Source organism: Lissotriton helveticus, chromosome 2_1 (assembly GCF_964261635.1).
Source record: "Lissotriton helveticus chromosome 2_1, aLisHel1.1, whole genome shotgun sequence".
In the NCBI taxonomy this organism is placed as follows: Eukaryota; Metazoa; Chordata; class Amphibia; order Caudata; family Salamandridae; genus Lissotriton; species Lissotriton helveticus.
The window spans coordinates 1,390,305,928-1,390,330,917 of NC_136059.1; the positions used below are offsets into that span (position 1 = coordinate 1,390,305,928).

A 24,990-nucleotide genomic window follows, 5' to 3' on the forward strand; every position below is an offset into this window, starting at 1 on the left:
CTGGCTCAGATTTATTTAAGCATTCCACCTCACTCTGATGTTTGTTGCAGGGTGTGAGGTTAATCACAGTTAACATCAAGACCTATAGGCTGGCAGACATACTGTACAAGTTGTAATCATTGAGTTGGTTTCTGTAAGCTAGCAGTACCAATGACAAGATGACCCTTGCAGGAAAACAGATTCCAAGAAATAACTCATAACAAAACATAATATTTTGGTGTACCTGTGTCATCAGCAGCTTTAAATGTCCTGAGTTCCATTTCAGCATGAGGAGTAAAACGAACATGTAAGGTGGTGACTGGAGAGTTGCTCACCCAGGATGGAACACTGCTTGTTGAACCTTTTGAGGTACATTTTTCCAGAGGTTGCATCTCTAGTTTGTTCTCAGGCAGACTTGACTGCATGCTATTGTCTATGCCACTTTCTGTGGTTTCATATGATACCTCCTGTAAAAGGTCTTGTTTGGCCACTTCAATAGAAGTTCTTGATTGAAAAGTGCTATTTTCTTCACAAACATGAGCCATGTCAGAATAACTACCTTCAGGCTTCTTTGTTTGCTTCAGATAGTCTGTACAATCGAAATACATTTCTTTATCTTCTATAGACTTCATTGGCTTTGCAGCCTCAAAACCATCCATCCCACTTGAGTGGACAGGCTCGTCACTGCATAGGAGCAGGTCAGCAGCTTTGCAGTCAGCAGGGGTATCTCCATCAATGGGCAAGCACCTCTCGTGCTGTTCTTCATGCACTGTGAGCTCATTCGGAGACAGCTTTGTATTATGTGGAGAGTCATAGTCCGCAATGTAAGGTTTTATGTCAAGAACTGGTGTTCCTTGTATCATGTCAATTCCAGAGAGGTATAGGGTTCCACCTTAATGCAGAGAAAGACAAGTCTGTTAAAATTCACAGCATTAACCTGAACTGAAAAACATCTTGATATCTTTCCAGCAAAAGGGACACTGTCCATTAGAAAAGAGATAATGTACATGACAACAGATATTATAGTTCACTCTATTTGTCCCTAACGCTTAATACAGCTGCAATTGTTTTCCTTTTCATTTAATAACATTGACTGAAATAATGCTCCATTTGGCCATTAAGGATGCTATTACCAGAAAAGCAAACGGAGGGAGTCTGGTTCTCTCCTTGGCTGCTTAGTAGGGTTGTGCGGTCCCGCTAAAGTAAGATACCTCTTGGAAGTTTAGCAGTTTGCTCACAGGTACAATGCGTGGGAAGCATATCATTCTGGTCAGAATAATACATCAAACAGCTGATGCAGCACAATGTCTGTCCAGATGCAGAACATCACTGGGTGTGTGGCAGAGTGTGCATTCATGTGACCGTTTGCAGAAGCTCATCAGATGCCTGCAGCTCAGTGATGTATTTATAGGAGCTCAGTTAGGTGCATGAAGGAGCTCACGGAGTTGCCTGCTGGAGCTCATCAGAAGAGCTCTGTGAGGTGCATGCGGAGCTCATTTAGGTGAGCTGAAAAAGCTCTACGAGATGCCTACAGTCGCTCGTTTGAGCATCTGAATTAGTCCAGTGAGGCGAATTCAGGAGCTCGGCGTAGCACCTACAATAGCTTCCCTGGTTGCCTGCAGGAGTTTAGCTGGGTTTCTATGGGTGCTCAGTTTACTCCCAGCAATGGCAAAGATGATACATAATAGAAGTTCAGCGGGGCCTTTCAGGAACACAGTGACGTAGGGACTTAAATTGTAAATTAAGAAAAGAAACTAGACTGCAATCACATTACATTGATCAGACATTTCCATTATCCCATTTCAAGTCAACTTCCACACAAAAAAATGCCAAATTGTTTGTTGAAAAATGTAGAAATATTAGGGTGAGGGGAAGTTAACTTTCAAAAGTGAAACTCCTAGAAGTAAGAAAACAAGAGAACATGGTTACTTGGCATTGTTTCTACTACAAGAGCAAAAGTGTAAACACTACCTGAAAGCAAATTCAAAAGGACAATACATTAGACAATTCGCACAGCACTGCTCAGATATGGCCTATAGTTAGAGGGCTACCAATACAGTACAAATAAGCTTCATAACTATCACTTTGTTCCCAGGAGTACTTGCCAGCAAGATAAGTCAAATTTAAACATACAGCAGAACTTGTGGGACAGAAAACTCCACAAATATCCAACACAGCTTAGTTATACTACATTGGTGGTTACTTAGACTTAGAGGGTACCAATACTAGTCATCATGACATCACGCCAAGAAATACAACAAAACAAAATAGACTACAACAACAGATCACACACATCCTGTGCAGGTCAGTTATTTCCAGCCCTGCCATGTGCCACGCATTTGTGGTCTAGTCTAACGTAATTTTAGTAAATGTCCCAGCATCACCGCACTAAAATACATGTTCTCTGTGAAGAAAACACACACTACAAGAGATGCTGCATGTGCATTTATTCTGAGAAATCAGCAAGTGGATCAAAGAGGTTTCGACTTGATACAAGTCTTGTTCAGAGTGGGTGCCATTTTGCATTTCATCATCATAGTACAAGTGAATTACCTTAACTGTTACGAAGGACTGACAACAATAAGCGGACAACAAGGAACGTTGTGAGTTTATGTGTGGTATGTGTTTTGAACATTGAAAATGAAACGTTGGATAGGTTTGCTTTGACGATAACAAAAGATACATATAGTGCTTTCAATATTTTCAATAATATGGGTATAAAACAGACTTATACATTAAGAGCGGCTTTAAGCTCAAATCTGGTACAATGCCAACAGTGGCCTATGACTCTACTGATGTGTCTAATTAATAAATGATCTTGGAGCTGAAACAAATGAGTCACCAACAACTTACAAAAAACTAAACAACTCTCACTTGTTCCCAATGCAAGGCACTAGAACGGGGAAAAATGAAGGGATACTTTATAAAAACCTCAGCCAAAGGGAGACATTAGGTGATCAGGCCAAGAAACAAGTATGTGGGGGAAGTGCTGAAACAGCTACATGATTAATGAATGAATGTTATTAGAAAATTGAAAAGGGCTACCATAAGGACCTGGTGAAAAAACCTGTTCGCATTTTAATGACACTAAAAGATTAAGACCTTTTAGAATACAAAAGAATAGTTATTCCTCACAACAGAAGACCATATAATTCCCCAACCCTATCTGTTACACCAGAACTCCAAAACCCCTGAGGAGACTTCTAGTATCGTCAAAATGGAGTGTGTCTGAAAATATGTCTACCTACATAGATCACTTCCTAATCCCCTAATCAAAATTCTGACCAATTCTTAGAAGCACAACACTGATCTTATTGTGAAAACGCAGAATATGCAGTGTAAACCAGGATCTTACATGGTAACTATGGATTTAAATGCATTCTATATAAGCATGCATCATAATGATGTTATCAGGGCTTGCAAGTATATCTTTCAAGCTAGACCCATTAGCTTGTACAAACACACAAAAATGTGATTAGATATAATTGACCTGTTTCTTACTGAGAATTGCATACATGGTCAACGATTGCTGGCAAAGCCAATAGGTTTCGCCTATACAAGAGCTATTGACTTCTTTTGTTGTACACAAGTGTGGCTGCTGTTCATCATGGCTGAGAGCTAGTGGCATAGAGCAGAGTGGCGTAGAGTAGAATGGCGGAGTGAAGTACAAGTGCTGCAGAGTGGAGAGGCAGAGAGTTTCATGTAATGAAGTGGCATAGTCTGGAGTCGCATAGAGTGGCATTCACTGGAGTAGCATAGAGTAGAGTGGACTGGTGTAGAGTGCATTAGCATAGAGTGTTCCAGAGTATAGTGGTGTAGAGTGCAGTGGCATTGAAATCAGTGGCGTTCAATGCAGCGTCGTAAAATGTATTGGCGTAGATTAGAGTGGTGCATAGTAGAGTGCAGTGGTGCAGAGTGTAGTGGTGCAGAATGTAGGGGTGTAGAGTGCAGTGGTGCAGAGTGCAGTGACGCAGAGCGCAGAAATAACTGAAAATGTGCTTCATTCTTGCTCCTAATTCTGATGTATTCTTAAATACTTCCACAGTTCATTTAAATGTTGTCCTGTGCTAGAAAAAAACTCTTTACTACACCCAGTATCTAGCAAGATTGTCACATAAATCCTCTCACTTTAAAATTGGAGAAAGAAAAGTAAACAATAGCCTTCAGAAGACAGTGCCTGACATTTGACAACGGTCTCTGAACGCACAGCAAATGTGACGAGAGAAGAACAACATTTAGAGGCCTGTTTACAGAAAGCGAGTTTGTAGAAGAATATAAATCATAAAAATGTTACTAGACCTGCAGGTCTAGTAACTTCAATAATCTTCTTGACTTAACTGGAATGTACTTGACCCATGAACTGGTCTCAAATTGTGTGATCCTAGGCAAATATTTTGTCTTATGGATCCGCCTTTTTCTTTATTATCACATGAGAGAGCTCCTTCAAATATGCAAGTTCACTATTTCTGCTGTACAAAAAACTCTTAATGTACTAGACTAAAAGTATGCTCCATGTATAACAAGATTTCAGCCCATATACAGGGTACACATGATGCCTGGTTTTGAAAATCACTTTTCATAAATATATTACCAAGCATGATGTGGTAGTGCATTGTCATTTACAGATAGCATATTTTCCATTGAAATGGCCACAAAACGTTCCCACTAACATGTAGTTTCACTGATAATTGTGCATAAACAATTTTGGGAATTTGGGTTTCAGCTCAAAATATTTAACATTTGCACATCACCAAGTAAAGTGTTCTAATTTGTTTTGATCCCATAAAAATATTTTCTTACCACAGAATTACTGAAATGGGTCTTCCTAAATAGTGAAATATATTTGAAATGTTTTAATAGTTCACTTAGCTTTTTTTAGTGTTGTGTTAGAATAAAGCCTGACATCTTACAGCCTTTCATTTAACATGTTTTGCACAGTTCAATTGTCACACAGTTCACTTTACAAAATTCTCTAACTAAAGTCACAGAAAGAAAATTAAATGTAATAAGATACATTGACTTTTGACCTCTGTCTCTGAAAGCCAGCAAATGTGACAAAATAACAGGATTTAATGGGATTTGTATTGCTCTTTCACTTTGTGAGCAATAAAGATGCCTTTAAATCTTGCTATCTGGTCACATTTGCTCTGCTTTTAGAGACAGAGGTCAAGAGTCAGTTTGTCTTCCCTGAAGTTAGAGGATTTTCAAGCTCCTCCTGCATAAATCTTGCTCAGCAAGTGGATTTTTCGAGCCCTGAAACTGTAATCAAATATATGCGAAAAATACCATAAGGCTCATCAGACAAAAACACATTTTTATGGTATAGATATAATTCTCAAATGCTTAGAGAAAGTGATAGAGAGGGCATCTTTCACAGGCTGGAATACAGGCGTCTTATTGAATTAGAAACTTGTGACCCAACTACTAATGAAGATCTGTTTGTTCATCTCCCTCGATGATATACATCACATTGGTATCACAGAATCCACGTATAATGCAGGGCTATCTTTCAGCTTTATTGTTATTCAATTGATGAGCTCATAGGTAGGCTAAGCGCTGCCAAATTCCTCAATACCTTTGATCTCACATCAGGGTACTGGCAGATTGCTCTGAGGGGGAACAAAAGAGATCAGCATTCTAGACCCCCGATGGTCACTTCTAGTTCAGGATGATGTCCTTTGAATTAACTAATGCCCCTGCCACCGTGCAGATGTTGTTCAACAGGGTCCTGGCTGGGAAGGAGGCCTTCTGTGCTGCCTACTTGACGACATAGAGGTCTTTAGTTCTATCTGGCTGGGAGGAAAACCTTTTGTAGGAGAGTAGGGTCTGCTATCCTATGGTCACCACAAATTTTAGCTTTTTGCTTCACTGGTTTATGACTTAATGTGGCTGTGGGCCTGCTAATCAGACCCACAGCCTGCTGTTCTCTCTCTAAATCATTGCCAATGCACTTTAGGTGCATTACGAAATTGGAACTGGTTCACCTTATTGGCCCCTGTAACAGTGTACCCAGGTACCCAGGGCATAGGTGCTTCCAAGGCCTACCAGGGGCTGCAGCACGTATTGTGCCACCCCTGGCCTGGCCTCCATATTTGACACAACTGGCTGATCACTCAGCTGGGGTAAGTCGGTGTAACCACCCCTTACTTAGGTGTAGTATGCCTATACCTAATCCAAAATAGACACATATGTTCCTATCAGCCACTCCTATGGAAGGCCTCATCAATCCTGGACGCAGAGTGCTTGGAAATATGTGAGATGGTGCTCTGGCATGAGCTGAGCCTGTCTGCAGCTTTCGGAAACATGTCCTTTAGCTGTTTCATGACACTGCCATACCATACACTCTTAAGTGCATTATAATCCTCGCGGTTAAATGCTATCTTTGGTTTGGCTTTATCAAAACATGTCGAGTAAGGTGTCATACGAATTGGACTACTACCCCCTCGCCAGTTCTGGCGACGGGGGTAGCATTCCACCCTTCTAGAGGGACACGACATGTACCTAACCTGAACCCCGGTTAAAGTTAAACTGAGCCTTAGCATCACAAAATGGATGCTGCCACTACAGACACAAGTCTGACCTCCTGCTGCTGGGAGTCCTTCCAGCGAGGGCAGCTTGGACAAGGGGTTTCCCGCCTTGGGAGGTGCTAGCACCACCCCAGACAGGATTTTGTGTATTGGGTAGGACAGGGCTGAAACGAATCAGACATGCCTGGGTCACACAAGGTGTCCCTGTGCATTTGCCAGTTCAAACCGGTGCCTTGGCGCGAAACTGCACAAAGGAAAGGGGGTGTAACCGCCCCCCTTCCTGGTCCCACCCAGAGGAGGGACCTAGTAGGTGATCCGGCCCCTAGAATTCGAATAAGAGTAGGAGATGTGTCCCAGGACTTCAGATCATCCTGAACTCGACTTGAAATACAGAAGAAAACTGGACTTCGACATTCTGCTGCACAGAAGACTGAAGAGAATCTCCCTTGTGGCCAAGGAGTGACCACCCTGTGAATACAGGCACCAACCAGCAACTCGACGTCTGCTTTGCCGCCGCCTCCCGCCGGAGCCCGAGCCCAGAGCCTGACAAGACTCAGACTCCCAGACATCTCAGAGCCCGATCCACAGTCCCTGAAAAGAAGAGACCCGTGGAGGTACCGAGAGACGTGGGACCGGACATCTTGGAAGACCCCTGAGAAGCTGACTGCGCAGCACCCGAGGCACCCTCGACGCTGTGCTTTGGGGTTTGAGAAGCCCCAACACCGAGCAGCATTTGCACCGAAGATCAGCCCCCCAGCATCTCCACGATCTGCGTGGGCCCCTTTTGCACTTTGCCACTCGACGCGCCATCCCGGCCACTTGCCACGTGGCTTGCGGCCATCTTGGCGACGAAAACTACGACTTACACCGCTGGTCTGGTTGCTCCAGACTGGCCCTTGCTCCCCTGAAAAGGAGCATCCGCTCTGACCTTGCTGGTCCGAGTGAGAAGCTTGCATCGATTCCTGCATGGCTTGCTTTAGCCAAGGCCTGTTTGCTCCAATCAAGTTGCTCAGCGAGAGCCTTCGTGTGACAGCTCGTGATCGACTCCTGGACGTCCTTGCCCTCTTCGTGTCCACGTGGCTGCAGAGACAATCTTCACGTCTTCACCTGTTTGCACCCGACATTGCCTGGTTCCATCCTGGTTCCACGGTAGTCACTGGCTAGTGACTTTGAACATTGTCCCCTCTGCTTTCAGGTCTTCACCTCTTCAGATCCACCCTTGGATCCACCGGAACTCTCCTCGACGACCCGCCTGCAGCATCTTCAGCTCCAAGCACCATCGACCTGCGTGACGAAACCCGACACTACTTCGCACCTATGCACCCGCTTCCTGTGGGTGAGGTAACGCCGGTGCTCCCACACTGGTATACACCTCTAGTGCCTGTGTCTAAAGTTTTATCCTTGTAGGTCAATCGGAAGGTTCCTTAAACACTAACTTTGTAACTTTTCCGCACCATTGACATTGCATTGGTGCATGCGTGCGCTTTAAGCGCTGCACCCGAGTCCCGCGGGCCTTTCCCGACTTCATCACTGCTAGTCCCGAATAGCTCCAGCGATTCCCCAGGCACTAGGCCTCTTTCCTTTCATATTGGTGGTTCTTACACCACTATTTTAGTATATGGTTTAGGTGGCCCCTAGGGCTCATCCATATTCGTGCAACTTTTGTATATTTAAACTGTGTTTTGTTTTAACACATATGCTTCTGTGCTCATAAAGAGTATAGGGGATATTTGTAGAAATAAATCTATATATATTTTCAATATATATCTGTGTGGTGTCCTTTCATTTGATATTCAAGGGGATTGTATATGGTAAAACAGCTTGCTTCACATGCCTTTACAGAGTTTAGCCTAAGACTGCTTAGTCCATGCTACCCCTAGGATAGCTTGTCTATAAGGTTGACTTTACAACCAATCATCATAAGGGTTGCTTGGCATGGTACAAGGTGATCACTAGAACTAGTGAGCATCATATACCAGGCCAACTTCTCACATTGGTGAGCAGCGGATTGGGAGTTGAGCTTGCTGTTGTTTTACCATTGCAATCTTTGAGAGTATCATTTGAAAGATCATACAGGTACCTGATAGGTACACTAAAACAAGACTAGTATACTTAAGTTCTACTGAACTTAGTTGTTGTAGAGGATAGGGAGTAGCACACCCCGACTACAACTACTAGATAGGTTTAGTAGGTAAACACAAGTGTAGGTAGATTGTAACATATCCACCCACACTAGAGCAATGTCTGGAGCAGAGGGATCCACTGGACCTATCTCTGTTGAGAGTGACCCTCCAAGGGCACCATCCAAATGTGCTATCTTTAATTTTAAAGAACTGAGGCAGCTGTGTTCCTTAAGAGGAATCAAAACGGGTCCTACCCCTACAGCAGATCACCTCAGAGAGCTTTTAGAAAAGTCTGAAGCTCTAAAGACCTCCAAACCAGGCCCCTCAGGGAATGGAGATGGGGCTCTCCCACTGAAGATGATAACACTGATGCCCCTGTCCCTGTCATCCAGATAGATGGGGATAACCAGACCTCTGGGGATACTCAGCCTGAGGATGAGGAAGAAGAGGAAGAGGAGGAGGAAAGTGGGTCTGATGATGAGAGAAATAGTCAGGTGCTAGTCAGCAGGCTTAACCAGACTAACTTAAGCTTATTTGGGACTGAAGGTGGGTCCAACCCATTCAGACCCCCAAATGGACTTAACCAGGAGCCCAGGAGGAGGAGGAATCACTCAGGTGAATCCAATACCTCCCATGCTTCTAGAGGTTCTCATGGTCACTCCAGAAGGGAGTTGACTAGCCCTCAAAGAAGGGAACATGAGGCCAAAATGAGAGAGGCTGAACTTAGGATCTAGAAGCAAGAATTAGAAGTTGCCCTGGCCAAAGAGAAACTTGCTAGAGCAAGGCAGCCTAGAGAGGGTGGATTAGGAACAACTGGTGGCAGCACTATCCCTAAGGATAAAGACAGGTCCTATGACAATAGAAACCTGAGTAAGATTGTGCCCCCCTACAAAGTTGGGGATGATATCCACAAATGGATGACTGCACTTGAGAGAGCCTGCAAAGTATAGCAGGTCCCTCAGGATCAGTGGGCAGCAATCTTGTGGCTCTCCTTTGAAGGTAGAGGCCGAGACAGACTCCTCACAGTTAGTGATGGGGATTCTAGAAACTACCTGGTCCTGAAGAGTGCTCTGATTGATGGGTTAGGCTTAACCACTGAACAGTACAGGTTAATGTTCAGAGATACCCAGAAGACACAGACTCAGGACTGGTCTGAATTAGTTGAATGTGCCACTAAGGCTCTGGAGGGCTGGTTGCTGGGAAGTAAGGTTACAGACTATGAAGGATTGTACAATTTGCTTATGAGAGAACGGATTTTATTTATTTATTTATTTATTTTAATATTTTTATTGAAAAGTTTTTTCCCCCTCTTTTTTACATATATATACAGGGCACGACAATATTTACATAAAACATGGCATATGAATTCGAACAGAAACAAGTGATATTTAGTGTGAGAGAATATAAAGAAAGAGATTACTTATCCCGTGAAACATATAGACAGATAAATACAGTGATGATTAAGATCCAAACAAACAAAATTAAATTACAAACTTTTTCCCCCCAGAATGGGTCGAGATCAGCGTCTCTTATCGTTTCTTCAACAGTAATAATAAACTTCATAACAAAGTATATATTATTCAAACATTTTCAAACCTTTCAGACCATATTCCCTTCTTTCCAACGAGTAATGGGATCCCAAATATGTTTGCCAGTTTTCCTTCCCTTTTTCCCTTTCCTTGCATATATCTCAGTTTCCAGATTATATACTGATAATAATTTAGCCAACCATAGATGAAATGATGGTGGTAATGGATCCAGCCATGCAGAAGCAATACAGAGTCTCATGACTGCCATAGCTAAGAACAAAAAAGATTCCCAACTATCCTGATGTTGTCTCTCCTCCTCCTTTATCCCCAGGAGAATTATTGGGGGGTAAGATGAATGTTTATTCCTAATTCTTGATTTAGGAATCCCTGTATGTTCTTTATAAGTGGCTGCCGATGTGGGCATGCTGCAAATACATGAATTAGATCCGCCTCTGAGCTTCCACATCTAAAGCAGTTTGTTCCTACTGTCCCCCCCCATTGGGCTATCCTTGCAGGCGTATGGTATAGGTGGTATAATGTTTTATAATGTTGTGCCTGGAGAGATGCTGAGCATAAGAGTGTATACCCCATTTCCAAAGACATATAGAAACTTTCCTCCCTGATTTCTAGACTATCTTTCCATTTATTTGCCCATTTTTCAATATCATCCTCTTTTGAATTTAATAACTCAGCATAGAATTTCTTTATAGTGCATTCCTCGCCAGCCTCGATCACTTCCATAATTGCATTTTTACTGAATCCTGACGCGCCACCTTGTTTGTTGTGCAGAAGACTCCTTATCTGTAAGTACTTAAAAAACTGTCTTTTATCAATTGCATACTTAGCTTGTAGTTCAGAAAACTGGCAGATGCCCTGCTAGCCCATTAGGTCTCCCATCCTTCTAATTCCTTTTCTTTCCCATTCTATGAATATAGTATCAGAGACTACTTCCACAGGAAGATTTGGATTCCCTCTCAGTCTGGTGTAGAAATTATACCGCCCCAGCCCAAATCTTTTAGTAAAGGCTTTCCAAACTATATAGGCCGCTAGGAGCGTCCTAAATCGTGTCCTTTTGTAATAACTAATTTCAGTATATTTAAAAAAAACATTTTCTGCTTCTGGTCCCAGCAGCAAACCATAAATTACAAGTGATCCCAACTCATTCCACCCATCAGATTCTGCACCCCCCACTAAGCCACCCATGTTTTGCAAGGCTGCTGCCCAATAGTAAAACTTTAAATCTGGTAGTGCCCACCCCCCCTCTCCCGTGGTAGTGTCATAAATCTAAGTGCTCTCCTAGTTTTCCCCTTTGCCCATATAAACCTATTAATCATATCTTCTATCTTCTCAAACAATTTAGCTTCGAAAAGTAAAGGTATTGCCCTGAAAAAATAAAGAAACTTAGGTAAAATCAGCATCTTTACTACATTTGTTCGTCCCACTATTGATAAATGTAAATTATCTAATCTATCTAGATCTCTCCGTACTTTATTGATTAGGGGTGTTAGATTCTTTTCCACTAAGTGATCTAAATCAGCTGAGATAGACACTCCGAGATATGTGCCTGCCTGTACAACTCGGGTATCTGTACAGATGGTGTTGTGGTTTTTAATTATCTGGGTCTTATTAGTGTTAAGTTTATAACCCGTGATTTCCCCAAACTTCAAAGCTTCTATTTCCACTTGTGTAATAGCTTCCATAGGTGTTGTTGTAATTATTGCGACGTCGTCGGCATACGCTAATATTTTGCAAGAACCAATTCTAGTAGGCAATGCTTTAATTCTATCACAGGTCTCTATTCTCCGAATTAATGAGTCCATATAGATTGCAAATAACAATGGAGAACAGGGGCAACCTTGTCTCGTACCTCTCCTAATCTGAAATTGTGTTGTACTCCCCGCATTCACACGCACAGAGGCCACAGGATCTACGTATAGCCCCTGAATTGCTTTAATATACTTTTTTTTTACTCCTGATCTTTCAAGAGTATGCCACAGATAGTCCCAGGAGACCCGGTCAAATGCCTTTTCCGCATCTAATAGCATAATCGCCATTGGGTCCCCTGAGACTGCTGTGGCATCAAGTAAAGTTATTACCTTACGTATGTGGTGCGTGGTGCCTCTTCCAGGTATGAAGCCATGCTGGTTATTGCTCACTACTCTATCTATTATTTTAGCAAATCGTGTTGCTAATACTTTAGAGAAGATTTTAGTGTCCGTGTTCATCAAAGTAATGGGCCTGTATGACCCTGGTTCTTCCGGAGGCTTTCCTTTCTTTAGGATTATCATTATTTCAGCCCCCCCCCCCATGAGGTAGGTATTGAATCTCCAGTTTGTGCTTGCTGCAGCATCCTAACCATGTCAGCTTCTAAGACATCCCAGAATACTTTATAAAACTTTATCGGAATCTGGTCTGGGCCTGCCGCTTTTCCAGAGGGAAGATTCAAAATAGCGTTTTTAATTTCTTCCCCCTGAAAAACTTGCTCTAGAGTATCTGCCTCTTCATCCGAGAATCTAGTCACTGGAATTTCCTGTAGATAATCTCTAATTTTAGTAGCATCTCCCTTTATTGAATCCTCATATAGCTTCTCATAGAAGTTTCTAAACACCTCCCTTATTTTCCCTGATTCTGTATAGATCCTACCAGAGGTATCCCTAATCTCCCTTACAGTTCCTGTCGCTTCTTGCTGCCTTGTTCGAACAGCCAAGGTTCTACCGACTGTTTCGCTACATTCGTGGCATTTTTCTCTTTTTGCAGTATATAATTTTGCCGCCTTTCTAGCGATTTCTCCCTCTGCTTCCCCTTTCACTTTTAAAAGTTCCACAATTGCATTATCTACTGGAATACCGCCTACTAGACATTCCTCTAATTTCTCTTCAGCCTTAAGCACTGCTTTTGCGAGTTCAGTATTTCTCATCTGCTCCTGTTTTCTCTTGTAAGAGTTAAAACTCAAAGTTTCTCCCCTGACCCCCGCTTTAAAAGCATCCCATACTACTCCTACAGTAGAGCTATCTCTATTAATATCGAAAAACTCTTTGATCCATACTTTCATATGTTTCACGTATTTTTCTTCCTGCAGTGATTCTCTTTCAAAAGTCCACTGTCTTTGCTCTCGAGTATATGCTGCTTTTGGTAATGTGAGAATTAGTGGATTGTGATCACTTAGGATCCGTGGAAGTCTTTCTATTGTTGATTCCGATATAAGTACGTTTGATATAAAGAAATAGTCCAATCTTACACATATTTTATGTGGGGCCGAGTAATATGTATAACCCTTATTTCCAACATTTTTTTTTCCCCCCAAACATCAGATAGAGTATTATTTGCCACTAGTCCCTGCAGGGCTTGGCTAACGCGCCTCTTTCTCCCAGAGTATTTACCAAATGAGCCTAAACCCAGACCTTCAGCCCCATTGATATTCAAGTCCCCTGCCAAAATAATTCTGGGTGCCCAAGTAGCTAGCTCTACATCTAGAAATTGAAAAATCTCCGGATCATCCTCCGTTGATCCATATACAGTTATCAGCGTAGTCCATTCCCCATCTATCATGCATTCAACCATTGCCCACCTTCCCCATTGATCTGATGCTTTTTTTCTTAGAAGCAAATTTTTATTTCTAGATAATATTGCTACTCCCCTCTTTTTAACACCCTGCTGTGAACTTACTAATACGTGATAGCCCAATTGTTTTAGATAGAATTCTTGTGAGGTCATAACGTGTGTCTCTTGTAAAAAAATAAAGTCGACATTCATCTGTCTCAATAACATTGAAGTTTTTAGCCTTTTCTGGGCATCGTTTAGCCCGCACACGTTCCACGTTACATATCTAGTCCCCATAAATAATTCATTTTTTTGTTACCATACTGATTCACATTATACATTTTGTACAGATGATTTCCTTTTTTAACCTTTTTTTCCCCCATTTCCTCACTCTTATCCCCCTCGCTGGAGAGAACGGATTTTAAATAACTGTCAGAACCAGCAGTTGCATCAACATTTGGTTGACTCAGATCTAACCTCTCCCCAAGAATTGGGAAAGAGGGCAGACAAATGGGTTAGAACCAGAGTTAAGCAAAAGAACCAGAACCAGAACCAGGGTGGTGACCAAAATCAAACAGACCAGAAGGGTGGGGAGCAGAAAGCTAAAGACCAGAAGTCTTCAACAGGGCCCCAAACTAATACTGAGGGTGGGTCCCAAACTTCCAAGAAGAAGAAGAAAGAAGGTCAAAGAAAACCCTGATGTAGTTTTTGTAAAAACACATCTCACTGGACAAGTGATTGTAAAAAGGGTGGAGCCCCCAACACTGCAGCCCCTAAGGCACCTGCACCCACTAGTACAGTTAGCAGTGTTGGTCCACAAACTAAGGGGGTAGTGGGTATCACCTTGGGAACTGAGGGAGAGTCTGGCCTAGTCAGAACCCCTACACAGGCTGTTCTGATCTGTGATGTGGAAATTGATGTATCCACTACTGTCAGTCGCAGTAATCTGGGCAAGTACAGACAGACACCTTTAATAAATGAAAAAGTGGCTCAAGCATACAGGGACACATGTGCCAGTGTCACAATGGTGACACCTAGCTTTGTGGACCCTGTACAATACATACCAGGTGATAATTACCTGGTGACCAATGCCAGCAATGTCACTACTACACATAGTGTGGCAATTGTTAACTTTTCCTGGGGAGGGGTAACTGGCCTAAAAAGAGTTGTGGTTAGTGCTGATCTCCCAGTAGAATGATTGTTGGGCAATGACCTGGAGAGCTCTCTATGGTCAGAAGTTGAGTACAGGACTCTTGCAGAGATGTTAGGGATATCATCACATGTCCTTGCTGTGACCAGGTCACAGGCCAAAAAGTGCCTCTCTGAACCTTATGTCTTGGATCCTGGAACAATGGACCATGTACCTCCCAAGACAAGGAACAGGAGGGTAAAGGCTGTGCCTTCCCAACTGCCTACAAGTGAGGATCAGCCTTCACAGGAAGATGATCTTGAGACCCCTGAAGGAACTGTCCTTGAAGAGCTTGAACCTGATCAGGTTGAGTTTCTGGGGACAGGGGGACCTTCTAGGGCAGACTTGGGGCAGGCTCAGTTATCCTGTCCTTCTCTTGAACCCCTCAGACAGCAGGCTGCTGCTGAGGCTGCTGTGAATGCTCAAGGTACCCATAACGTTTATTGGGATGATGGGCTCCTTTATTCAGAGGGTAGAGACCCCAAGCCTGGTAAAACCAGGAGGTTGGTCATACCTCTGCAATTTAGGGGCTTCCTTCTTACCTTGGCACATGATATTCCTTTAGCAGGACACCTAGGCCAGAATAAGACGTGGGACAGGCTTGTCTCACACTTTCACTGGCATCACATGTCAGAGGATACCAAGGAGTTTTGTCGCTCCTGTGTAACCTGCCAAGCCAGTGGCAAAGCAGGTGGTACCACAAAGGCCCCCTGATACCACTACCTGTGGTAGGGGTGCCCTTTGAAAGAGTGGGGATTGACATTGTAGGTCCAATGGATCCCCCTACAGCATCTGGGCACAGATTCATACTGGTGGTGGAGTACCATGCCACCAGGTACCCAGAGGCAATTCCACTTAGGACCACAACAGCTCCTGTTGTGGCCAGGGCCTTACTTGGAGTTTTCTCCAGTGGGGTTTCCTAAGGAGGTAGTATCTGATAGAGGTGCCAACTTCATGTCAGGATACTTAACAGCTATGTGGAAGGAATGTGGTGTCAACTACAAGTTCACCACTCCCTATCATCCACAATGCAATGGGCTTGTTGAAAGATTTAACAAGACCCTAAAGGGTATGATCAAAGGATTACCAGAAAAGCTCAGGCGAAGATGGGACATCCTTCTACCCTGCCTTCTGTTTGCTTACAGAGAGGTCCCACAAAAGAGGGTTGGCTGCAGCCCCTTTGAATTGTTGTTTGGGCACCCTGTAAGAGGACCCCTGTGTTTGGTGAGGGAAGGATGGGAGTTACCTCTCAAAAAGCCCAAGCAAGACATAGTGGACTATGTACTTGGTCTCCGCTCCAGGATGGCTGAGTATATGGAGAAGGCATCCAAAAACCTTGAGGCTAGCCAGGAATTACAGAAAGCCTGGCATGACCAAAAGGCTGTCTTGACTGAGTACCAGCCTGGACAGAAAGTATGGGTGTTGGAGCCAGTGGCCCCAGCAGCACTCCAAGACAAATGGTCTGGACCCCATACTATCATTGAAAAGAAGGGAGGGGTTACCTACTTGGTGGACCTAGGAACTCCCAGGAGCCCCCACAGGGTGCTCCATGTTAACAGGCTGAAATCATATGTTGACAGGGCAGACATGGGCTTGCTCATGGCTACAGATGAGGGGCAGGAGGAAGAGAGTGACCCTCTCCCAGACCTGCTGACTCAGAACCCTGAGGATGGCTCAGTGGATGGTGTGGCCTTAGATGGCAGCCTCACTGAACATCAGCAAAATGACTGTAGACAAGTTTTGCAGTCATATCGACATATGTTCTCCCTGACACCCAGTCAGACTAACTGGTGTACCCATGTGGTGGACACTGGTGATAGTCTTCCTGTAAAGAACAACAACATTTACAGGCAACCAGACCATGTCAGAGATTGTATCAAGACTGAGGTGCAAAAGATGCTGGAATTAGGTGTCATTGAGCCTTCAGAGAGCCCCTGGGCTAGCCCAGTGGTTCTGGTCCCCAAACCTCACACCAAAGATGGAAAGAGAGAGATGAGGTTCTGTGTGGATTACAGAGGACTCAATGCTGTCACCAGGTCCTCGGATGCTTGATTCCGGTCTGGGAAAGATATGGCTGTTGTAGTTCGGACTGGACTGTTCCCATGGGGCAACAGGGTCAGAGCTGATTTGCATAAAGCCATTATCTGACCCAGGGTGGTGTGGAGTGCAAAAAAACGATGGATTTGGGCCCAGATCTTTTGACTGGGGGAGTGTGTGACATTGATCCACATTCAGTCCATCACTTGTTGTTTTTTGCAGTCACCAGGACAGATGCACACCCTATTCCAAGGGCAGATGAGCTCATTGACAAATTGGCTTCTGCCAAGTATTTGAGCACATTTGACTTGACAGCTGGCTACTGGCAAATCAGGCTAGCTGATCAGTCTAAGGCCAAGACAGCATTTCCTACCCCAGGTAGGCATTATCAGTTTGTGGTAATGCCCTTTGGTTTGAAAAATGCACCTGCCACCTTCCAAAGGTTGGTAAATCAAGTCCTTACTGGGTTGGATGACTTTTGCGCAGCATATCTGGATGATATTGCTGTCTTTAGCTCCACCTGGGAGGATCACCTGGTCCACCTGAAGGAAGTGCTAGAGGCTCTGCAAAAGGCAGGCCTCACTATCAAGGCAACCAAGTGCCAGATAGGGCAGAGTAAAGTAGTATACTTGAGCCACCTTGTAGGTGGAGGCCAAGTTCAACCACTGGAGAGTAAGATCCAGACCATAAAGGGCTGGACTCCTCCAACTACCCAGACTCAGGTCAGAGCTTTCTTGGGCCTGACTGGGTACTACAGGAAGTTTGTTAAGAACTATGGGTCCAGTGTGACCCCTCTTAATGATCTGACATCTAAGAAGATGCCCAAAAAGGTTCAGTGGACAGTAAACTGTCAAAAGGCATTTGATGACCTGAAGAAGGCCATGTGCTCTGCACCCATCCCGAAGAGTCCTGACTACTCAAGAGAGTTCATTGTCCAAACAGATGCTTCTGAGTTGGGAGTGGGAGCTGTGCTTTCACAACTTAATGTAGATGGTCAAGACCAGCCCATTGCTTTTATTAGCAGAAGGCTGACCCCCAGAGAGAAACGTTGGTCAGCCATTGAGAGGGAGGCCTTTGCTGTGGTGTGGGCCCTGAAGAAGTTGAGACCATACTTGTTTGGCACTCACTTCAAGATTCAGACCGACCATAAGCCCCTCTTATGGCTTAATCAGATGAAGGGAGAAAACCCCAAACTGCTCAGGTGGTCCATTTCCCTACAGGGGATGGACTTTACAGTGGAGCACCGCCCAGGGACTGACCATGGTAATGCAGATGGTCTCTCCAGGTACTTCCACTTAGAACATGAAGACACAACTGGTCAAGGTTAGTCTAATGTCCCTGCGTTTGGGGGGGGGGTTGTGTAGGAGAGTAGGGTCTGCTATCCTATGGTCACCCCAAATTTTTGCTTTTTGCTTCACTGGTTTATGACTTAATGTGGCTGTGGGCCTGCTAATCAGACCCACAGCCTGCTGTTCTCTCTCTAAATTATTGCCAATGCACTTTAGGTGCATTACGAAATTGGAACTGGTTCACCTTATTGGCCCCTGTAACAGTGTACCCAGGTACCCAGGGCATAGGTGCTTCCAAGGCCTACCAGGGGCTGCAACACGTATTGTGCCACCCCTGGCCTGGCCTCCATATTTGACACAACTGGCTGATCACTCAGCTGGGGTAAGTTGGTATAACCACGCCTTACTTAGGTGTAGTATGCCTATACCTAATCCAAAATGGACACATATGCTCCTATCAGCCACTCCTATGGAAGGCCTCATCAATCCTGGAGGCAGAGTGCTTGGAAATATGTGAGATGGTGCTCTGGCATGAGCTGAGCCTGTCTGCAGCTTTCTGAACCATGTCCTTTAGCTGTTTCATGATACTGCCATACCATATACTCTTAAGTGCATTATAATCCTCGCGGTTAAATGCTATCTTTGGTTTGGCTTTATCAAAACATGTCGAGTAAGGTGTCATACAAATTGGAATACTACCCCCTCGCCAGTTCTGGCGACGGGGGTAGCATTCCACCCTTCTAGAGGGACACGACATGTACCTAACCTGAACCCCGGTTAAAGTTAAACTGAGCCTTAGCATCACAAAATGGATGCTGACACCACAGACACAAGTCTGACCTCCTGCTGCTGGGAGTCCTTCCAGCGAGGGCAGCTTGTACAAAGGGTTTCCCGCCTTGGGAGGTGCTAGCACCACCCCAGACAGGATTTTGTGTATTGGGTAGGACAGGGCTGAATAGAATCAGACATGCCTGGGGCACACAAGGTGTCCCTGTGCATTTGCCAGTTCAAACCGGTGCTGGGGCTCTCCAGCCCCAGCCTTGGCGCGAAACTGCACAAAGTAAAGGGGGTGTAACCGCCTCCCTTCCTGGTCCCACCCAGAGGAGGCACCTAGTAGGTGATCCGGCCCCTAGAATTCGAATAAGAGTAGGAGCTGTGTCCCAGGACTTCAGATCATCCTGAACTCGACTTGAAATACAGAAGAAAACTGGACTTCGGCATTCTGCTGCACAGAAGACTGAAGAGAATCTCCCTTGTGGCCAAGGAGTGACCACCCTGTGAATACAGGCACCAACCAGCAACTCGACGTCTGCTTTGCCGCCGCCTCCCGCCGGAGCCCGAGCCCAGAGCCTGACAAGACCCAGACTCCCAGACATCTCAGAGCCCGATCCACAGTCCCTGAAAAGAAGAGACCTGTGGAGGCACCGAGAGACGTGGGACCAGACATCTTGGAAGACCCCCGAGAAGCTGACTGCGCAGCACCCGAGGCACCCTCGACGCTGTGCTTTGGGGTTTGAGAAGCCCCAACACCGAGCAGCATTTGCACCGAAGATCAGCCCCCCAGCATCTCCACGATCTGCGTGTGGCCCCTTTTGCACTTTGCCACTCGACGCGCCATCCCGGCCACTTGCCACGTGGCTAGCGGCCATCTTGGCGGTGAAAACTACGACTTACACCGCTGGTCTGGTTGCTTCAGACTGGCCCTTGCTCCCCTGAAAAGGAGCATCCGCTCTGACCTTGCTGGTCCGAGTGAGAAGCTTCCATCGATTCCTGCGTGGCTTGCTTTAGCCAAGGCCTGTTTGCTCCAATCAAGTTGCCGACACCGCCATCAGCGAGAGCCTTCGTGGGACAGCTCGTGATCGACTCCTGGACGTCCTTGACCTCTTCGTGTCCACGTGGCTGCAGAGACAATCTTCACGTCTTCACCTGTTTGCACCCGACATTTCCTGGTTCCATCCTGGTTCCACGGTAGTCACTGGCTAGTGACTTTGAACATTGTCCCCTCTGCTTTCAGGTCTTCACCTCTTCAGATCCACCCTTGGATCCACCGGAACTCTCCTCGACGACCCGCCTGCAGCATCTTCAGCTCCAAGCACCATCGACCTGCGTGACGAAACCCGACACTACTTCACCTATGCACCCGCTTCCTGTGGGTGAGGTAACTCAGCAACGCCGGTGTTCCCACACTGGTACACACCTCTAGTGCCTGTGTCTAAACTTTTATCCTTGTAGGTCCATCGGAAGGTTCCTTAAACACTAACTTTGTAACTTTTACGCACCATTGACATTTCATTGGTGCATGCGTGCGCTTTAAGCGCTGCACCCGAGTCCCGCGGGCCTTGCCCCACTTCATCACTGCTAGTCCTGAACAGCTCCAGCGATTCCCCAGGCCCTAGGCCTCTTTCCTTTCATATTGGTGGTTCTTATACCACTATTTTAGTATATGGTTTAGGTGGACCCTAGGGCTCCTCCATATTCGTGCAACTTTTGTATATTTAAACTGTGTTTTGTTTTAACGCATATGCTTCTGTGCTCATAAAGAGTATAGGGGATTTTTGTAGAAATAAATCTATATATATTTTCAATATATATCTGTGTGGTGTCCTTTCATTTGGTATTCAAGGGGATTGTATATGGTAAAACAGCCTGCTTCACATGCCTTTACAGAGTTTAGCCTAAGACTGCTTAGTCCATGATACCCCTAGGATAGCTTGTCTATAAGGTTGACTTTACAACCAATCATTATAAGGGTTGCTTGGCATGGTACAAGGTGATCACTAGAACTAGTGAGCATCATATACCAGGCCAACTTCTCACACCTTTACTACTTCCAGGCGGTACTTCAAGCCCTGCAGTAGGCCGGACAGACTATGAAGGCCATCAAGTGCCAGATAGGGCTGGGTATTGTGGTATATCTGGGCCACATGGTGGGTGGAGCAAGGTGAAGTCCCTCCAGGCCAGGATTGAGACTATCATGACCTGACACCCTCCCAAAAACATGTTACAGGACGTTTGTTAAAGGTTATGACACCATTGGTGCCTCCTTAACTGAGCTGGCTTCCAAGAAGCAGCTCAATAAGGTGATCTGTACAGAGGCGTGTCACAAAGCACTCAATTCCCTCAAGGAGGCCATGCGTACAGCACATGTACTCAAGGCTCCTGACTTCTTCAATGAGTTTATTGTGCAGCCAGACAATTCATAGCATGGCTTGGGTGCTGTGCTATCACAGTTAAATGAGGAGAGCCTAGACCAACCTGTAGCTTCATTAGCAGGGGGTTACTTCCCATCGAACAGCGGTGGAGTGCTATTGAGAGTGGGCTCTTTGCTCTGGTCTGGGCATCAAAGAAGCTGAGACCATATCTGTTTGGGACTCACTTTTGTGTTCAGACAAACCAAAGGCCCCTCAGAATGCTCATGCAAATAAGTGGTGAAAAGCCCAAGCTGTTGAGGGGGTCCATCTCCCTACAGTGAATGGACTTGATGGTTGATCACCACCCTGGGTCAGATCAATCTAATGCTGTTGGGGGAGGTTGGGTAGTTCTCCTCACTTCAGTTGGGGTTGGGATGAGGGGAGTACATGTGATAGACCTGTCAGCCCTAGGATGGTTTGTTCCCAAACTTTTTGCCTTACTCCTTGTGCTTTTGCTGAATTTGTTTTTGTTGGTCTTGGGACTCTGCACACTTTATCATTGCCAACCAGAGCTAAAGTACATGTGCTCTCTCGTTTAAACATGGTACAATTGGCTTATACTCAATTGGCACATTTAATTTACCTCTAAGTCCCTTGGAAGCGGTTCTGCATGTCGCCAGGGCCTGCAAATTAATGCTACTATTGGGCCTGCAGCACCTATTGTGTCACCCACTTATGTAGCCTCAGGCCTGCCATTGCAATTTTAAAGTGCCATTTCAAACTGGCAAAAGAAACCTTTTGCCAGGCCTAAACCTTCCTCTTTTAATATGTATGTCACCCCTAGGGTAAGCCCTACACTGCCTAGAGGGCAGGGTGCAGTGTATTTAAAATTTTGGACATGTGCTTGTTAGTTGTACATGTCCTGGTAGTGAAAACGTCTTACATTCAATTTTCAATACTGCAAGGCCTACCTCTCCCATAGGATAAGATTGGTTTACCTTATTTCACTTAATAATTGATAACTTTCAATTGGGATCTAGTAGGAATGTTGAGTTTTAGGTCTTAGGAATTGTAATAAAAACCCCTCTTTAATGGGAAAGTCAGATTCTCAGTCACTGTTCTAAAAATGCCACGATTATAAAGTTGCATTTTTCTGTCCTAATCATTTCATGCCTGCACCCTGTATCATAGGTCACATGATTAAGTATAGCTAGCAGTTGGCCTTTGTGTATTGCTCCCAAACAGTGAGACATTGGGGGAATACGAGGTGGCAAGATGGGCCATCAATGACTTGATAGGGTGGAGGAGCTGTCACCTACCATAATAGCAAATCACAAAGTCTCTGCCTCAACACACTCACAATGGGTTTCACACCACTCTATTGTGGCCCCAGACAAGCTGGGGACAGGGCAGGCAGGACATTCTAAACACTTCTCGGGGTAGAAACCTCCAGAATCTTCTCCTACTTCAAAGCTGGCACTTAGTATACATACTGGACTTTCAGATCCTACTCTTCAGTACACCGCTGGACCTGTGGAAAACTCAGAAGGACTGCTGTGCAGCTCTGCAAGACAACATGCTACTCTGCTGCCTGAGTGAAAAGGACTGGACATGCATCTTGAACCTAAGGACCTTCCGAGTGACTCCACATGCTAGTTGGCTGGCTTCCTGATTAAATTATCAGAGACAGAAATGTCTTCAACCACCTTGAAATCAGCATCTGGTCTCTGCCTGCTGCGAGTTCTGCCTCTCCCTCCCCCGCCCCCCCCAATTAGTGCCACCCCAGTCATGGATCCTCTGATGTGGGCCGGAAGATGCTTTGACAGCCCAGATGTAGTGTCTTGGGCAGAACTGACACAGTGGGCAGAATTTCCTTGCAGCCTTGCACCAGAATCGCTGCTGCACGACGCAGGACACCACATAACAGCCCGCAGCTCATTGGAACCACAGCAAAACATCCCCAATGCAGGACTTCACATCACAAACGTCTCTCGATGGCATCATCGACAACAATGCAGGTCCTCACATCGCAAGCCTCGTCACCTGCTCCATCAGAACCGCTGCTGCCTCATGCAATCTCAAACGCAGGACCTTACATCACTGCCCGTAGCGCATCTGAACCGCCTCTGAGCAACGTATCCTCAACGCGGGATCTTGAAACGCTCTGCAAACAGGATTTAAGGGATTTTGCTCAGAGACTAACATGGTCCATGAATCCAGCCCGCGCTTCATCGTGGTTAGCCTGTACTTGTGACTTTGACCCAGGCCAGTGCAAACAGATATCCATGGTCGGGGATTTGTGATTATAGGTGCTGGTTTCACCTAAATCTTTGACATATTGCACATATCCAGCTCTACTGATTGGATCTTTGTTACTTTGGTCTAAAAGTATTTATTAAATTTTACTCTGTTTTTCTAAATTTGTGTTAAATATTTTTTTCTCGGCTGTATTTTCACTTTTTTACTGTTTGAAATGCTGCATAAATACTTAACACATTGCCTCTATTTTAAGCCTGACTGCTTTGTGTCAAGCTACCAGAGGGTTAAGCACAGGTTAATCTGCTTGCGTTCTACCCTGACATGAATTGTGGTTGCTGCTCCCATAGTGTTACCTCCCCCTCGATCAGTAACCCAATTTCCTAAAAGTCTGATCGTCTTCACCTACACTTGTGAAATAATTCAACGGAGTCTGGAGATGACATAAATGGTGTACAAGCATGTAGACAGCACAAGCATCAATCTCACCTATTTACTCAACGCCTGGAAACAATTAACAGGTTCCATCAAACTAAACATCTCTATTTGTTTTCAAAGCCAGTCAACTGCTTTGCAGTCAACACTGACAAGGGAGCTGCGGGGGAGGTGGGGCAGTGAAGTTATTTTTGTTATGAGGGAAACATTTCAAGCAACATTTGCTCCTTGTACCAACAATGCTAAGACAAGGCGTTAAAAATAGAATAGCTTTCTTGGTAGACATTATATAGGCCTCTGATTGGATGAGAACCTTACACTTCTTGGAAGAGTGACAACTCATGCCTCTCTTCAGACAGAGGTCTCACAACAACACATTATCAGTTGAGGTCTAAGTAAATAACAAAGTAGCTTCGTACTTAGCCAGAGAGTGATTCTCGGAGTATGGTTACTTACGTTGAGAAAAAAAACGTTTAACTAGCTACAATTGTCCTAATCCATACCCTCTCCCCTTATTTCTCTGGTTCCACAGACAAGACCAGCGTCTATTTGTCTGGCCAATGATTTGCATCTCTAGGTCAAATCATCCTTACCTGACAGGTGCTTTAAGCAACAAAGAGTCCGCGCCTCCTGTGAAAGCCACAAACCTATTCTTCAAAGGTGAAATAATTGCATTACTTTAATTAGACTCAGAGACTGTGTTGTTCAAAATGAAAAAAAAAGGTTCGAAAATGTCATTACATATTCATACACATGTCGGAGGCCAGCCGATACATCTTCATTGTTGCAGGACCAATGTGCTTCTTCCATTTTTGATTAGTAACATCTCTGGTATTAATAAACAATTATAATTGTAGGCGAAGCGGCAGGGATATATGACGCTGTTTAGAGATCAATTTGTGAAAGAAAAGTCAGCCCCAACTGAACACTGACAGGTACATCAGAAATAAAGCAT

General features: G+C 44.8%; 1 protein-coding gene across 1 annotated transcript in view; it reads right to left on the reverse strand.

Annotated features, from left to right (window-relative positions):
- Positions 1 to 24,990, reverse strand: part of TRMO (tRNA methyltransferase O) — a 221,092-nt gene that overhangs the window by 74,507 nt on the left and 121,595 nt on the right. Inside the window, exon 4 of the mRNA XM_078676327.1 lies at positions 224 to 871. Coding sequence (XP_078532453.1) covers positions 224 to 871 — 648 coding nt within the window. The remainder of the gene's footprint in view (positions 1 to 223; positions 872 to 24,990) is intronic.